This window comes from Balearica regulorum, chromosome 5 (assembly GCF_011004875.1).
Source record: "Balearica regulorum gibbericeps isolate bBalReg1 chromosome 5, bBalReg1.pri, whole genome shotgun sequence".
NCBI lineage: Eukaryota > Metazoa > Chordata > Aves > Gruiformes > Gruidae > Balearica > Balearica regulorum.
In genome coordinates, this window is record NC_046188.1 from 71059076 (window position 1) to 71075811 (window position 16736).

A 16736-nucleotide genomic window follows, 5' to 3' on the forward strand; every position below is an offset into this window, starting at 1 on the left:
GGACTCACAGTCATCATCCCCTGTGGCCTCAGCCAGGCCAGGAGGGACCGTGCCACCCCCGAAGAGCAGAGCCGACCCTCTCCGAGAGCAGAGCCCGGCTCCGTGCCCAGGTGAGGATCACAGCACCGACGAAGCACAGCCTGCTAGGACGCACAGCGCCAAGGAAATAATTAGCAAACTTTGCCTAAATGAACTCATTAACATCCCAGAGGAGGGGAGCGGTGCCCTTAGAAGACGTTATTAAGGAGGCGGCGTAATTGGAAGGATTCACCCTCTCCCGGGGAAAGCCGAGATGCAATTCCCGCTGTCCCCTCCGTCCTCACCCAGCGCCAGCCCGTGCTTTCTCCGGGCACCTCGCTCTCCTCCTTTGTCCGTCTGTCCCTTATTTACGAGGAGCTGGGAGAGATCAGAGCAGGGGTCGCCCCCTTCTCGCCCATCCCCTCCAGCCAGCCAGGCACAATCAGCCTCTTCCCCATCCGTATTTCTCGCCGCCGAATTACTGCCTCCCCTGAAGCAGGCTCTCCTTACCCGCACACAGCTCTCCACCCCCGGCGCCTGGGAAAACCTCTCCATCCCTCTACGGAGAGGGACCAATATCCATCCCTGGGGTGAGACGGCTGGCGAGGACAAGCCACCAGCATCCCTGCCCTGCCACAGAGATAAAGAACCAGCTGTGCCGACGGCGAGATCGTGGTTTGGAACGTGCCGGGAGGAAAGTTTTCCATCTCCTTTTTTTGAAGCAGCATTTTTTCGCTCCAGTTTGCGGAGTCCTTTCGAGCCGGGCTGTTTGCTTTTTTTTTTTTTTTGGAGGGAACTTTTCCCCCCGGCTGCCCCACAGAGGGGACCATTCACAGCCCAGCTCCCCGCAGCTGGAAACGGGGGGTGGGCTATTTGCTGAAGGTGGGCTGGGCTTTTAACCACAGAGCACGGCAGGGCTAGGCATCAAGAGATGGGCACCGAGAGGGCTCCGGGCGCGGGGACGACGCTTTCCCCTCCCTCCAGACACAAAACACTCGCCCGTGCTCAAAGTACCGTGGCTTGGGGATAGCCCAGGCAGCGCCCACCCCGACGGCAACTCGCTGTCACGGGCGCTTGCAGCAGTCCCGCGGTGACCCGCTGTCGGGACTGGGCAGGGGACACCACGTAGCTTCCCCTTCTGCCATCCCGCCCTGCTCTGCAGCCTCTCGGTGACAGCAGCTCGGCAGGGCACAGCAGGGTGTTGCACGAGGGCTGGGTGACAAGCTGAGCAGGGGACAGCAGGGTGTCCTCGTGGCTACGCCGCCAAGTGCCTCCTGGGCTGACAGCAAGGAGCGATGCTCTGCTCGGAGAGCCTGGATACCTGGGGCATGCGGGGTCCGTTTTGGGGCTCCCCAGTCCAAGACAGACGAGGGAGGTTAGCAAGATGGAGCAGAGGACCCAGGAGATGGTGGCTTTGCCCAGCAAAGCAGGACTTTATTGCCGTTGGCAGCTCTGCAAGAGGGAGGTGCAGCGAAGATGGTGCTGTACCCTTCTCAGAGGAGCACGGCGACACGGCAAGAGGCACACGGTGCACCACTAAAAGTTTCAACGGGGTATTAGGGATTTTTTTTAGCCACCACGAGGGTTGCTGAGCAGAACCAGAGGGGCTGTGCCCTCCCCACCCTTGAACCTCCTCAGCCGGACAAGGCTTGGGGCACCCTGCTCTAGCTGGCCGCGTGTCGGGTATTGGACTTGGACCGGTGACCTCCACAGGTCCCTTCCCACCCGACCCCGCTCCGGCTTTCCGATTACCATCAGCTCCTCCTCGCGGCTCTCGCTGGAGTCCTCGGCTTTCCTCCGCCGTGCCGAAGCCTGGGCTGCCACCGGCCGCCTGCCGGGATCGGTCACCTCCCCCAGCCTCTCGCCATCTGCCAGGGGAGCAGAAGAAGGAGTGAGACCTCAGCCGCCTCCCACGTCCTCCCATCCCAACACTGCTCCTCTCTTGGGGACACCCCCTTGCCCCGGCACAGGGAAGGGCAGGCGCTGCCATCGCTGCTGCTCCCAGCGGGGAGGGATGGGGGGGGGACAGCGGGGGGCTCTGGCTGCGGTTCCCCTCATTACATTTGTACTAAGCAGCTTGCAGCAGCTCATCAGCATCAGGTTTAATTATGCCCCCCGCAGCCCAGCTCACGGCCCTTGACGTAAGAAACGGCCGGGATAAGTTCCCGCAGGATCTCATTCCTCGCCCATCCCCGGGGATGCATCCCTGCCCCTCAGCTCCCGGCTCTCCCGCAGCATCCCATGGCTCTGCCCGGAGCACGCCGGCTCCAAGCCCCCCCAGAAATATTCTCCCCAAACCCACCTTCCCACCCCCCAACACCACACCAGAGGCCCCATCGCAAAGACCTCGCTAACAGCCCCGGCACAGACGACTTCGTTACCGTGTGCCGCATTAATTATTCCCAACGTACAGACTCCCCTCTGCAGCTCGCACCCATCTTCCTCGGGCTGCAAAGGGGGGAGGGTGATATTTTAAACCGCCCTGGCTTCCCAGCATTAAAACAACTGGCTTCCCCCAAAATGATGGCGCAGACTTGGAAAATGTATTAGTGATTGTGGGGGGCACATCCCCTTTCTCTGCCACAGCAGACGGGCATCTCCAAATTTTCCGGACAGGCACCCCGAACCCAGGGTCAGATGGAGGGAGGCGACACGGCGGCTCCTCCGCTGCCGCGGTTCGACCGTTGCTTCTGGCATCCGCGTTTCAAACCACGTGGCAATAAGGGGGAGCCCCCGACGTCGCAAGCACCGGCGCCACGGGCATCGTGGCAAGGGGGTCACCAACACCCTCCCAAGGGGACGGCAAGATGCCCCCCCCATCCCTCCACACCCTCCTTCCCCCCAGCAGCACGTCTTGGGGGGCTCCTACCCCCCCAAAGTGAAACAGCCGCAGCAGCTGCCAGGGTGGGAGCTGCTGGGGGGCCTTCGGGCCCCACAGCCCGGCCAAGGAGGGGTGCGGGGTGCCCCCGGAGCCCCCCCGCCTCCCACGCCATTAGTATTCCAGTGGCGGCGCAGCCGGCGTCTCCTTGGAGATGGCAGCACAAATCCCATCCCCACCGCGGGGACAGGAAATTAAGCTCTAAAGCCCCTTCTTCTGCTCTCAGCCATTCTTCAGCCCCTGGCAGCTCCCTGCCTCCCCCCAGCCGCCCCCCTCCCCTCACCCATCCTCACCCCCACCCCGCTCCTCCCGCGGAGGGTGATGGGGAGCACGGCGGGGACCAGAGCCAGCACTCTCCTTTTATCCTCCGCTCTCCAGAACCCCCCCACCGCTCCTAGGGATGCTCCCGCCAGCGCGGGCGGCGGGAATAAAGCCGATCCCCGCTGCGCCGAGGCCGCGGATGTCGCTGCTCCGGGACAATAACGGGACAGCGTTATCGCCCCCGCGCTGATCTGCGGATTAATCCCGGCCGCGAGGAGTGGTTCGACGGTCCCGAGGGACCTGCCGAGGGCCGGGATGCAGCGGCCGCTCTGCGGTACCCGCGCAGGGTATCCCTCCCGGCCTCAGAGGAGATGAGCCTGTCTCCCACGGGATTTGCGGGCTCAGCACCCGTTTACGATGCAGGCCGGGGGTGCCACGCTGCAAGTCCTGTTCCCAGGATGGACACCCCCCGCCATGGACACCCACATCCCGGGAGGAGCGAAAGCGCCAGCAAAGCCCCTGAAAAAGGCTGCCAGGCTTCTGCGCCGATGTTTATTCCCCTGCAATTTAAATATTGGATAGGGAAGTGAAGGGCAGCCTTGGCCAAACACCCAAATGCTCATCAGCCTCTGGGGGAACGGGAAATAAATGCCCCCTTGGTAAGGGGAGGGAAAGGCAAAGGCCAGCACCTTGTACCAACCAGCATCACTTCGCTGCCCCCAAAACACTCGAGACCTTTGGTCCGAACCTCGCCCGGCGAGAGAGGAGCGGGTCAGGGGCTGCAAGAGGAGGAGGAGGAGGAGGGAGAAAGCAGCGCCGGGAGGGAGGATTGTTTCGGTTTCCCCCCAGCTCGGTTTCCTCCTCCGCATCCTCCCACCGCCCTCCAGGACCACCCGTGCCCAGCTGCTCCCCCGGCATCCCCCCCGGGACACACAGCCAGCACCGCCACCCGGCTTCACCCTGCCAGCCTGCCTCTTGCTCTTTCCAAGGACCAGAAAGAGCCGCGTAAAGGCGGGCGAGGGGATGGGGGAAGGTCTGGGGGACGAGCGAGGGACCCGCTCGCTCGGGGGACGGCGTTACCCGGGGGGGCCGCTCGGCAGGGATGCGTTAAGAGCTCTTCCCCCGGCGAGCACAGGAGCGAAGCTAATGGTTTCAGAGCAGCGCAAGGAGGGGGCAGGAGATGCGCACGCCATCGCACGAACCAGCTCTGAGTCACGCCAGCCTCCAGCCGACGAGCCGGGGCCAGGAGCAGTCCTCAGGATGAGACCACGGGCGCGAGGGACCAAGCACCACCCCCGTCGCACGGCGCAGAGACCGGGGCGACGCTGCCTCCCCAGGGGAGACGAGTCCCCCCGTTATCATGGTCATATAAATCCCCCCCCGTGCCGCCTCCCCCCTCCGCCGGGAAGCACAGAGGGCCTTTCACGCAGCAAACCCCTGCCTCCCGCCTCCCTCGTCTTCCCCTCCTGCTCGGCTGACGGCACGCAGCTCGCTCGCCCCGAACACAGCCCCTTTCTTCGCTCGGGTTTCGGAGCCGGGATTCCTCCTGCAGCTTTCTGGACCCTTTCCAAACCTTCCGACGTGGCTAGAGATGCCCTTGGCTCACGCTTCCTCCCGCCTCTCCTAGCTGCTTCCCACGAGTCTCCGCTCCGCAGTCACTTGCTGCGAGGCTGCTCCGCTCACCCACCACGTACGCAGAGTGGTTCCCCCAGGGATAAACCCTCGGCACGGACCAGGGAGTCCACAGGAGCATCCGCAAAAGGATCAGGGCGGGGATTCCCGAAATCCCCCCCTCCTGCCCTCCAGCTGGACGCTTGGCCCCGGCAAGATCCGGCTGCTCAACAGGAAGGGTCCCACAGGGAGACGTTGGGTGGGATGCTGGTCCCACCATCGGGCAACCACGTACGGAACAGACGGAGCCACTGGAAACCGCTGGGATGGGACGGCGGTCAGGGAACACCTCGGTGCACTCTGCTACGGCCGCGGCTCCGCTCCCTGTCCCAGACGTGCCCACACGAGGATGAAGCCCCCTGAGCAGCAGAGAAGGACGAAGAGCATCGGCTCGGCAGCGGGTACGGGGCGGCAGCACCGCCCAGGACCTCTCAGCATCCTCCCATCTGAGGCAGCTGCACAGGCAGGGTCCGACCCTGCTCTGCTCCAGGCTGAGCGTCCTGGTGAACGATGCTGAGCCCCTGGGGCGCCAGGGCCGAGACTTCTTCCTTTGGGAGAAGCCTCCGGCAGCAGCTGCAGACCCTCGGGACTCTTCTCTCTTGTTCCCCCCAAAACAAACCCCAACGGGCAGCAAGCGCCTGGGTTCAGCCAGCGAGAGGAGGAACCACGCACCCCAGCCCGAGTTCCCAAGCACATCGGCTGCGTGGGATCCCGGGCACGGTCCCTGTATTATTTCCAACCTCTCTCCCAGCAAGCCGATGCTCCAGAGCGGACGTGTGGAGCGATTTTTCCATCGCCAGGAGCCGTGTCCTGCTGTAATACAGCCCGCTGCGGGGCTCCGCGTCCCCTCAGCCCCCCCGTGCCTGTCCCCTGCCTGCCCTGCACCCCCCCATCCAAGCCTGGCTGCCTGCAAAGCTCCCAGCCCCTGCAAAGCCCCAATAAGGATGCAGGCAAGCTGGCTGGGACTGGAGAGGACTGGAAAAATTATGATATTCCAGCAAAACATTGCATCTGAGCTCAACCCCCAAAAATATTGTGGGGGAAAAAAAAAAAGCATTTAAGCTGCAATTAGGAGGTTCCCCGTGGGGCCTCCCGGGAGCTGTGGTTTGGTTTCCCAGGCCCCGTGTCTCCTGCAAGGGTCTGACATCCCGACCAGCCTCCCCCTCGGTGGGACACGGCGGGTGAGGGCAGCCCGGCCGCGGGAGGAGACCCCCGCGCCTGCCAGGAAGCCTCCGTGCTGCTGCACACGGGACCCTCCGTTCCCCATCAGCCGCCCCGACGAGCGAACTGTGACCGGAGCGATGGAAAAGGAGATGGATGGATGGATTTAGCTCAGTGCTCCAAGAAACATCCCCTGGGGGTGACCATCTGCTCTCCTGCCTTCCCATTCCTGCAGCAAAATCCGTGCTGGATGGGAGATGCCAAAGCCTCCCAAGCCGGAGCTGCCTCCAGCCCAGCCGCGAGCAGCCTCGCCACCGTCCATCCCTGAAATGCCGGTGGACTGGGCTGCAGCAGGTTGCCAAAACCATCTCGGCGTGTTCAGAGCTGCATCTTAACCTGGATCCCTGCCTCCCAGTTAAAAGATGAGCTGGGAAGCAGCACCATCCCTCACGCACAGGAGATGGGGAAAGGCAAGGAGAAACCCGAGAGCCGGAGCTCGGAGCATCCCCACCGACACCAAGACCAGAGGTCTAAACCGGAGCTGGGTTTCACTACCCACGGAACCGCGAGCCCGGGATTTGCTGCTCTCCCCGGCATCCCAGAGCTGCTCCCCAGCGCACCCCAAGCTGAGGGATGGGTGATGGGGTGAGATGCAGGAGAAACGCTGGTCCCGGGCTGCCCACTCCAAGGGATAACTTCATCCCATGTTGCACTTCCCAGCAACACGGGGCTGCTCCCCGTTTTTGGCTTGGTGAAGGAGCACGCCAGAGCTGCCAGCTCCAACGCTCAAAAGTCAGACAAAGCCTTTGGAGGCCGGAAAACACGAGGGCCTGGGTTAATTCCCTTAATTCCCACTGCCAGCTGCTGCAGGAGACCTTGGGACCAACACAGGCGATTGCCAAGGGACCTTCACCGGCACATGCCACTCCTCACCTTCCTCGGAGGACACAAATACAAGAGGAAAGGCCAGGGAGGCGCTGGGATGGGATGGACGCCCTGCATCTCCCTGCCACGAGGAAGCGCTGCTCAGGAACGTGCTGGAAACGCCGGGACAACACCGTGAAGGTCAGGATGCTGAGGACCAGGTCTCAGGTGTGCTGAGTACGCCAAGGCTGAGCTGACATCTTTTGAGATCCACCACCCAAGCGAGGTCTGGCTGCTGCTGCTCTCTGAACTTCTGCGGGACACTTCTGAGCTCTCCAAATCCAGAGGGACAGGAGAGGGACAAAGCTTCTCCAGCTCCCAGCCCGGCCGCCCTGTCTGCACAGCTAGGAAACACGGCAAGGCTTCCACGAAGAAACGGGTGAGCAGCTCAGGGAGGAGCATCGGGGAACGGCAAAGGAGGGCAGCCCAACTCCATCGCCTTCCCAGGGCGAGGAAGGGGCAGCTCGGGGAGCGGGGCTCTGCCCGACAGCTCCTTACCAGCGAGGAGAGACACCAGATCCGCAGCTGCAGAAGGGACGGGGTTAAACCGGGTTTACACCCCGGGGAATCCAGGCTGATCTCTCCCACCTTCACGCAGGCACAGGAGCTCGGCGGCCAGTAATAAATGAGTCCCAAACCACGTCAGGGCCGGCGGCAGAGCGATGCCCGGGGGTGCCCAGCTCCGCAGGAGCCAGCGGAAAGGAGAAATGCCCTCCCCAGGGCGCCCATCCCCGCACCCCGGACTGCTGCCAACGCTCCCGTTTTCCCCTGCCGCGTGAACGGTGCCATCCCTCTGCCCACGCAGGACCGCTCCACGCCCCGGCACATCCTCCCAGGATGCTGCCGCGGGGCAGAAAACCGAGCCCGTCCCTCGGGCACCGTGCCGTGGCGGGGCTCGGGGGGGGAGCAGAAGGAGCGGCGACGTGAAGCGAGGTGACATTTAAACCCAGACACAGCTGCAGTGAAGGTGGCAGCATCGGCGTTGTTATTAAACCCGCCGGTTTAATAAATAGCCCCGTGCTCTCCAGCACAGACACAGCCTCCGAGCCAGCCACCAGAGAAGAGAAGCGCGAGCATCCCTCCACCGATCCTCCTAACGAGCTGTTAAGCAATTATAATTAGACAGCGAGGAGTCAATATTGCAAACCCCCTTCCACCGCCGCAAAAACACGGCGCTGCCCGCCAGGAAAAAAAACCCGCAGCGCTGCCCGCTCCACGGCGCCCGGGGGCAAACCCAGGCGGCGGGGGCTCCCACGGGCCGGGTGACAGCCAGGGGACAGGAGGTGACATTGACGGGGTCAGGGAGCACGGGGCTCGCGACCATCATGGGGATGCAGGCAGGGGTGCAGGACCAGTCCCCGCACGGCGTCGATGGCACTTTTACCCGCCGCTGGCTGAGAAAAGGGTTTTGTTTTGGTCCCTGGGTCACCACCACAAGGCACAGACGCCTTGCCGAGGGAACCAGAGGAGCAAGGGGGCTTTTTTCCTGCCCCCTCCCCCCAAACCAATTTGTTTCGTGCTGTTTACCCACTCCGTGACATCCCGCTCAGCCGGCACAATAGAAATCGATGCCGAATCGCTCGGGGCTGGCGACGGAGCTGCCACGAGACCTCTCAGACTGACAGGCACCCACCGGGAGAGGCAGCCCCGACATTTCCACACTCAGCTCAGGGTCCCGAACCCCTCCTGTGCGGGCAGCACCCAGCTCTCCCCCACTTCCCCCGGCTCACCGTGCATCCCGTTGCCCTCCACCCCCCTCCCAGCATCGTCTCATTTTGCACCAGCTCCGACGCGAGCCGGAGCGGCTCCGGCCGCAGCGAGCACCCTTCCCTTCGAACAGGGATGACGCTCCCTCACAGCCCTCGACACGAAGGCTTCGCTTCCCGGGACGCAGCCTCCAGAGGAGGTTACTCATAGCCTGTGACGTGCTGGGAATTATTGGGCAGAATTCATTTCAGCCTCAAAACATTTCAGCCTCCGACCTCGGCGCTGCCCTGCAGCCAGCCCCTGGGGTTCGCCATTTCTCCCGCCAGCTTTCCAACCTGTTTCAGCAGCGTCTGGTTTATCTCCACCAGCCCCGGGCGCTTTTAACCTTTTCCTCAGCTTTCATGCGACAGTGAATTCGGCTGAGCTCTACTCCTCTGCGGGGACCACTCGCTCCCGCTCAGCCTCCCCCCCCCAGAATCTTCCTGTGCATCCCACCTCTGTGGCCCCCGCCGGCTCCCACCCGGCCGAAATCCCTCGGTCCTGCCATTGCCAAGGCAACCAGCCACGGATACCCCGGGGCGGCTGCTCGTCCCCTCCGCAGAACGGCTCCGAGAGGTCCGGCCGCTGCACGGCGCAGGGACGGGATGGGGGGAGATGCAAGGCGGTGCTGGGAAGGGCGAAGGTCCCCAAACACCAACGCAAAGAGCTCCCGGTGCTTGGGAAAAGCCCGTACCGTGGGGCGTAGAGAGCGTTTCCCTGAGCACCGCCGGATGTATAGCGGCTATGCCTTCGGAGCAGAGCGTTTCCCTAATAAAAAGCCAACGTCCCTGCCGCAGCCGTCACCTCCGGGCCAGGGGAGGCCCAACGCGATGGCAGCGGCCAAGAGACATGTCACCCACTGAGACGCCCTTAGGCGTAACCCGGCAGCACCTCCCAGCACAGCCACGGCCACCCCAGCACCCGCCGGCGCCCGGCACCATCACGGGCTCCGAGGACATCGAGCCGGCCGGCTGCGGGACGGGGCTCCTCCGCATCACGCCGCCACAAACGGTCCCGGCACGCCAGGACCCACCTGCTCCTCGCCCGCCCCGCTGCCGCGCTCCCCCAGTCGCCTCGTTGGTGCCAAACCCGGCGGCACGGAGGGGGCTGTGACTGTGACCGTGGCCGCAGCCCGGCTGGGGACCCCCTGGCCTCCCGCAGCCAGGGATACGGGCTGCGAGCACAGATCCCGGCCATGCCGGATCCCCGGGATGCCGCGGGGGATGAGCAGAGCTACGGGTCCTTCGATGTCCTCGCCGGGACGCTCCGAAAGCTGCTCAACTCCATCACGGCACGGCAAGGCCGGAGGAGAAGTGCCGTGCGGCTGACGGACCCGCCGCCCCAGCGCTTGGCCAGCCCGGCTTTCCGGAGGCCCCTTCCGTACGGATCCGCCTTTTTCCAAACACAGAGGAGGCAACCGGTGACCCCGGCTCGCTGCAGAGCACCAACAGCTCTGCAGTTAAAGCAGACTTCAAAAGCAGCCCCGAGAGGAGGAAAACAGCGCAGGAAATGAAGTGACAGCAAATGCCCACATTAAAGGGGATGGAGAGTATCTTTCATCAGGGTGTTTTATGTCTTTTTTTTTTTTAATGTTTTTAAAAGGACTTAAGCTGCAAGGTCTTGGAAGAGCCTCCACGGCTGAGGAGCGATGAGGGGACGGCGCTTTGCTCTCTTCTGCCCTTACCGAGGTCCAGCGGGGCCCGCTGACCCGTCCCGCACGGACACGGACACACCAGACCCATCCCCTCCGCCCCGGGTCTGGGGCTCCCGCGGGGACCGGAGCGACAAAGGTGCCCACAACATCCCTCCCCTGGGAAGGGAGCACCCAGCTCCCGGGAGGGCACGGCCAAGGAGAAGCGTCCCTGCCAGGAGCAGGGACAGGATGAGGCCCAGGCACCCTGCCCCATCCCCCCGGCCCTTAGCCCCCGCACCAGCGGCAGGAGGGCAGAGCTAAGGACAAATTACCCCGGCGTAACGCATTTGGGTTTGCTTCACTATCAAGCCCTGCCATTCCCCACCTCCCCTGGCTTCGAGGGACTTTTTGGGGGACCCCCCAGGGGACCGGGTCGCAGCCAGGCTGGGGAGAGGTGCTGCCGTGGGGCGGTTCAAAGCCAGTCATGCCTTTGAACAGCCACGTTTTTGCCTTTGAACAACCCAAAATAGGCACGCGCCAGTTTTTTCCCCATACTTCTCCCCCGTCACCTGCCAAAAAGCCCCGAGATGCTCACGGCTGCCCCCACCTCCCCCCCCCCCCCCAAAGGACAGGGCTCGCTTGTCCGGCCGGCCGTCCATCCATCCATCCGCCTCCTTTTCCATCCGGCTGGCTCTCGGCAGGGCCGGCACAGTGACAAAGAGCCGATTCAGGGCAGCGGGGCACCTCGGAGGAGCAGGGCAAGGAGCCCGGGGCAAACGGGGCCACAGCCCGGACAAACCGTCCCGCTGACACCAAAACCAGCCCACCCCCCGGCTCCAGACCTCCCTTTTCGGCACGCGGGATGGGACCAGCTCTCCCCTGCACCGGGACCCCGCGCCGAGGGGCTGTCCGTCCAGGGAAAAGAGCCTTTTCGAGCAGGGAGAGGAGCGCGGGGCGACGCCAAGAGCAAGAAAAGCAGCACCCAGCCTCCTCGCGAATCCTGCTGCCCTTCCTCTTCAAAGGGCTCTTTCTCATCCTCTTCCCTGCCTGCTCCCGGCATTCCTGACAAAAGGAATAAAGCCCGCCGCGGTTCGCAGCATTTCAGCCTCCCAATTAAAAATCCAACAGATACATCGCGACGGCTCTGTCCAAAAGAGATGCGTTATCCCCTGCGGCTCGGGGGAACGCTGCTGCCCCCCATCCCAAACCCTCCCCCTGCACGCCAGACCCCAGGGACGGGTCCCCGGGGAGGGACAGGCAGGACAAGGCTCTGCGGCGGGCCGAGCCAAACAAAGAGCATCCAGAACGTCCCTGCCTCTGGCTCCGAGCACCCTCTGGACCACGGCAGAGGGGCGTCCCCCGCGCACCAGCCGCTCTTCTTCCAGACGAACCTGACAAGGACGGGCGCATCCGGACCCGGGCAGCGCCGCGTCCCGTGGCCGTTGGGAAGCCCGGACGGGTTTTTCCTCCCCAGAGGGCCCCGCTTTAGCCGTGAACTGGCTTTAGCATCCCCCGGCACGCATCCTGCGCTCCGCCGGGTGCAAAACCACCCCAAAATCTGGCTCCCGGCACCGGCAATACCCCCATGTGCTAAAGCACTGCGAGCCGGCTGCCGGGGGAGCAGGACCAGCCCCGCGCCCCTGCTAAGAGCTGGTTTAGATTGTTACTGTCTTTTTTTCCCCCCTTCTTTCTTTTTTTCTTCTTTTTTTTCCCTTTCCACCTGGCACGCCAGCATTTCCACCCCATTGACTCGGAGCGGTTTCCAGCCGGGAGAACTCAGTAATGGCCTCATTATTTCAGATGAGGAATCTGTGTGTTCAATTAGGCAGAGAAGGGTAATTATCTACTTGTAGAAGATAAGAAAACGGGGGTTATTTTATCAGGGACGTAGCACCAGCACAGTTCCCAGCCAAGGCCCCGGATGCTCCAGCTCCACGTGTGACCACCGGCCGAGCCGAGGGGACGTGGGTACCCCCCAGATAATCCCCCCACGCCTTCGCTGCGCTCCCCGACACGCGCAGACCCCACTGCCACTCCTCCCCACCTTACACCCCCCCAAGCTACCAAAAAGCCTCGTGCCCTGCACCTTCAGCCTCCAGAAAGTACCTCTGCTGGGCGACGCTCCATTTCATGAGTAATTAACCCTTTTTTCATACCTCCTCTGCCAGCTGATGCAAGCCGGGCAGCATCCTCGGCAGCAGGCAGACAGGTTCTGGCTCAGGGTGGCCAAAAAAACCAAACAAGCATCACCTCCAACTCCCAGACGCCTTTTGGTGCACAGACCCTTGCGGCGATGCTGAAGAGCCCTGCATCCTCCCCAGCCACCTCTCCCCCTCCGGGGACCGAGCATCCCCCCATCCCTGAGGGATCTGGGGCCAGGACACACCAGAGCTCCCCGCAGATCCCACGGATCGGGGAGGAGAACGGAGAGAGGCGAGCCGGGAGGGCACGGTAATCCCCTCCCTGCCCCGGCTTGCTCGCCCCAGCCCAGGGACACCCGCTAAGCCCCGGGGAATACGGGGAATGTCGGGTACCGGCTGCTTTCCATCGGGAATGCACTGCACACCGACGGCTGTGCTCCACCGCCGGCTACAGGGATGTCTCCTGCGAAGGCTGGAGATGGAGAAGAGCAAGCCCCATCCCCACCGCAGCGGGACTCCTGCGGCCACGGGAAGCGAGCACAGGGCGAAGGCGGCCTCGACGCGTGCGAGGGGGAAAAACATCTCTGGGCTGCCCCGGAGCCCTCCTCCGGCACAGCTCTGCCTCTCAGCTCTCCCCACGGCTCAGCCCCAAACCCTTCCCTCTTCCCCCAAGCTCTCACACCAAGCTTTTCCCTGGATTTTTTTCCCCCCTCAGATATAATTTTTTATTCCTTTTTCTTTCCCCCCCCCCAACTAAAACAGCTCCCTGGCTCTCCCACTCCGGCTCTGCCGGGTTGCAGCAGCAGGACGAGGGTCCATCTACGTGCGACGGAATCCCTTCCCCAGCCTCCGCCCGACCCCTCTCCATCACCACGCTTCCAAAAAGGCTCCGCGGGACCTAAACTCCGGCTTTGCCACACGTTCGCCCAGGACTTAGGCACCAATTGGAAAATCCCAGTGCAAGGAGCAGCATCTCCCTGGAGTCTGGTCCCAGACAGCGGAGAGGGGCACGACCCAGCCCAGGAGAGGTCCGGCTTCCCCTGGAGAAGCACCCACCTCGCCGCACCCCAGCCGGAGAGGATGCCCTTGCTCCCCGTGGCACGGGGCGAATCCGAACCCCCTCACCGGGACCAACAGAAAACACTGCCGGAGCGCAGCCCTCGCCCGGCACCTCCCACGCCGCGATCCCATCTCTTCCCCCACCTCCTGCGCACCCCCTGCTCCCCCAAAGCCGTGCGCCCATCTCCCCCCGGCTCGCAGCCGTTCAGCTGTGCCGCAGCCGCAGGGTTTCCCTGCTGCACGCCAGAGCAGGGCCGGGCATCTCCTCGCTGCTACGGCAAACCCCTCGGAGCCCCCCCGAGGCGCGGGCAGAGATGCAGGGCACCTAGGGAGGAGGTGGGGGAGAGCAAGAATAGGCACCCACGGGGTTCGGCACCCAAAAACACACCCAGGGAAGGCGCCGGCACGCAGGCATCGCTCTGTGCATCCTCCCCGGATGAAGCCGCGGAGGAAAACCTCGTCCCACCCTTGCGCCGCTGCATCCCGACACCCGGAGGGACCCCGACCCGCGGTTCTCACAGCCCAGCGGCCGCAGGGCCGGCGATCCCACACCATCTTCCCCCTGGCCCAGGCTGCCGGTCCCAGGAGAGGGGGGATTTGGCCCTCCTTAGCACCAGGATAATCGCAGAGATACGGGGCAGCTGCTCACGGTTAGACGTCTGTAACTCGTGGCTTCTCCATTAGGCACAACCCTGCAGCGGAGGAAAGAAAACCAGCGGCGCAGCCCCCCCCCAACCCCTCCTCTGAGGCGATGCACGAGCAGCCTCATTTCCTGCTTCTCTTATTAGCGTTATCCCGATTTAACCATCAGGCCCAAAAATTTGCAGGATCATGCTGCTGCTACGGTCAGAAACTTTGGGTTTGCCGGCTGAGAGGTTTCGCCGGCCTCCAGAACTGCTCCGAGCCACTCGGGAAAGCCATTTCTGGCCTAAATAAGCGCTAGCTCTCGTTTCTTCCTAATATTTTTAGGACACAAACCGCTAGGCAAGTTCAGTCCAACCAGAAACGTTACAGCTCAAGTTTCACCCGCCGATATTCCGTGTGGTTTTATGCCACCCAAGCAGCCCAACGAGCTCTGCAAGGGTAAAGCCGGGAGCAAATAACCACGAAGCCGAACCGTAGGGCAAGCGCCGGCACCTGCCCCTCCGGAGCATCCCAGGTCGCGTCCCCGGGAGCCGGCCGGAGGAGGAAGGATGTTTTCCTGACGGAGAAGCTGAGAAGTGTCGGGAAGGGATGGGAGGGTTGGGTTTGCCCCTTCCAGGCAGCGAGGAGAAGCTATAAATGGCCTTCTTTGTCAGCGCAGCCAAAGCGGCGGGCGGAAAAATGAGGACAGAGCCGCTCAAGGGGGGGGAACGTAAAACCCCCGAGCGGTTTGGGGGGGGCCTCACCCCTGGGTCTCCCCCCGGGCCCTGGAGGCGTAACGCTGGGGCGCGATGCCGAGGTGCCCGCGGTGGGGTCCCGCTCTCCCCAACCCCACCCGGGCGATGCAGGACGGAAAGCCGGCCCTGGGGCGGGGGGTCACACCCCCGCGGGTGCTGGGGGGCAGCGGAGCCGGGGGGGGGGGGGATGCTCTGGAAGCCCTACGGGGGAGGGCACCCATCCCCTTGGGGGCGGGACCCCAAACCCCACCGAGGCCTCGCACCCAGGGGGGATGGGGATGGGGGTGGGGGGTCCCGGTGCTGCCCCCGGTTGGAGGGGGGGTCGCCCACCTCCCCCCCCCCGGTACCTCTGCCGTAGGCGAAGGGGAGGCGCAGGGCGCGGCCCTGGCGCACCAGGCTGATGTGGAGGTAGGTGAACCAGACGGCGAAGGTGAGCAGCACCAGCAGCAGCAGCAGCTTCAGCTGCTTCCGGAGCTTCTTCACCGGGAGCCGCGGCATCCTGCCGCCCGCATCGCCCCCCCCCCCCGCCCCGCCGCCGGCCTTAGCCCCGGCCCATCGGGCCCCCCGCCCTGCCCTAGCCCAGCCCGCTCGTTACGGGCCGGCTGCGAGGGCAGCGGGGCGGCGGCGCGGACTCGGCGCGGTGACCCCCGGCCGCCCGGTGCATCATCGCCGCCGCCCCGTCGCGCCGGCACCCGCGGGTGGGGGAATGAATGAGCGGGGCTGGGGGAGCTGCGGCACGGCCCCGCCCCGCCGCCGCCGCCGCCACGCCCCTCTCAGCCCGAGCGACGGCGCCGCCCGCCAATCGCGGGACGCCCAGCGGGGGCTCACGGCCAATGGGAGCCCCGCGAGGGAGGAGCCGGCGGAGGCGCCGCGCGTCTCCACGCCAACGGGCCGGCATCCCCGCGAGGCGCCGCGGGCTAGGCCATGCGGGGCGCCGGGGGGGGGGAGAGGGGGGGGTGGCCGCGTCCCGGTTCCTGTCCCCGTCCCTGTCCGTGCGCGCCGGGAGGGGCGGCGGGGCGGGAGACAACGGGCTCTCCGTGCGGCGGGGCCCGGCGGGGCCGGCGGGACGGGTGACGCGGGCCTCGGCGGCGCCTCCCCCTGAGCCCTCCCCCCCCCCCCCCCCCCGCGGCGGGGATGGTACGTTCCCACGCCCGCGGCAGGGGGCTGCGGGGCCCGGCCCGGTGTGCGGGGGGGAAAGCCAGCCCCCGCGGTGGGTGCAGGGAGCCCGCGGGGACGGGCGTGGGATCCCCGGGGTGCACCCTCCTGGGTGCAGGGACCCCCTGGGGATGGGTGCAGGGATCCCCAGGATCCCCCCTCGTTGGGTGCAGGGACCCCCTGGGGATGGGTGCAGGGATCCCCCCTCGCTGGGTGCAGGGACCCCATGGGGATGGGTGCAGGGATCCCCCCTCGCTGGGTGCAGGGATCCCATGGCAGCCAGGATCCCTGGGATCCCCCTTGTTGGGTGCAGGGACCCCATGGGGGCCGGGATCCCCCTCGCTGGGTGCAGGGACCCCCTGGGGATGGGTGCAGGGATCCCCCCTTGCTGGGTGCAGGGATCCCATGGCAGCCAGGATCCCTGGAATCCCCCTTGTTGGGTGCAGGGATCCCATGGGTGCCGGGATCCCCCTCGCTGGGTGCAGGGACCCCGTGGGGATGGGTGCAGGGATCCCCCTGATCCCCCTCGCTGGGTGCAGGGACCCCGTGGGGATGGGTGCAGGGATCCCCCCTCGCTGGGTGCAGGGACCCCATGGGTGTGGGGATCCCTGGGATCCCCCTCAGTGGGTGCAGGGACCCCCTTGGCCGTGAGGCAGCCTCTGCCGGCGGGGCCATCTGGAAGCGTGAAGGCTGTAGCTTGCCCTGTGCAA

The 16736-nt window shown here is 64.9% G+C and overlaps 1 protein-coding gene across 1 annotated transcript in view; it reads right to left on the reverse strand.

Moving 5' to 3' along the window:
• The window catches only part of B4GALNT4 (beta-1,4-N-acetyl-galactosaminyltransferase 4), a 28737-nt gene extending 13227 nt beyond the window's left edge, over positions 1-15510 (reverse strand). Inside the window, exons 1-2 of the mRNA XM_075755677.1 lie at positions 15219-15510; positions 1771-1886 (exon numbers count right to left, since the gene is read on the reverse strand). Of these exons, the coding sequence (XP_075611792.1) occupies positions 1771-1886; positions 15219-15369 (267 nt within the window). The 5' untranslated portion in view covers positions 15370-15510. The remainder of the gene's footprint in view (positions 1-1770; positions 1887-15218) is intronic.
• Between the last annotated feature and the right edge of the window lie 1226 nt (positions 15511-16736).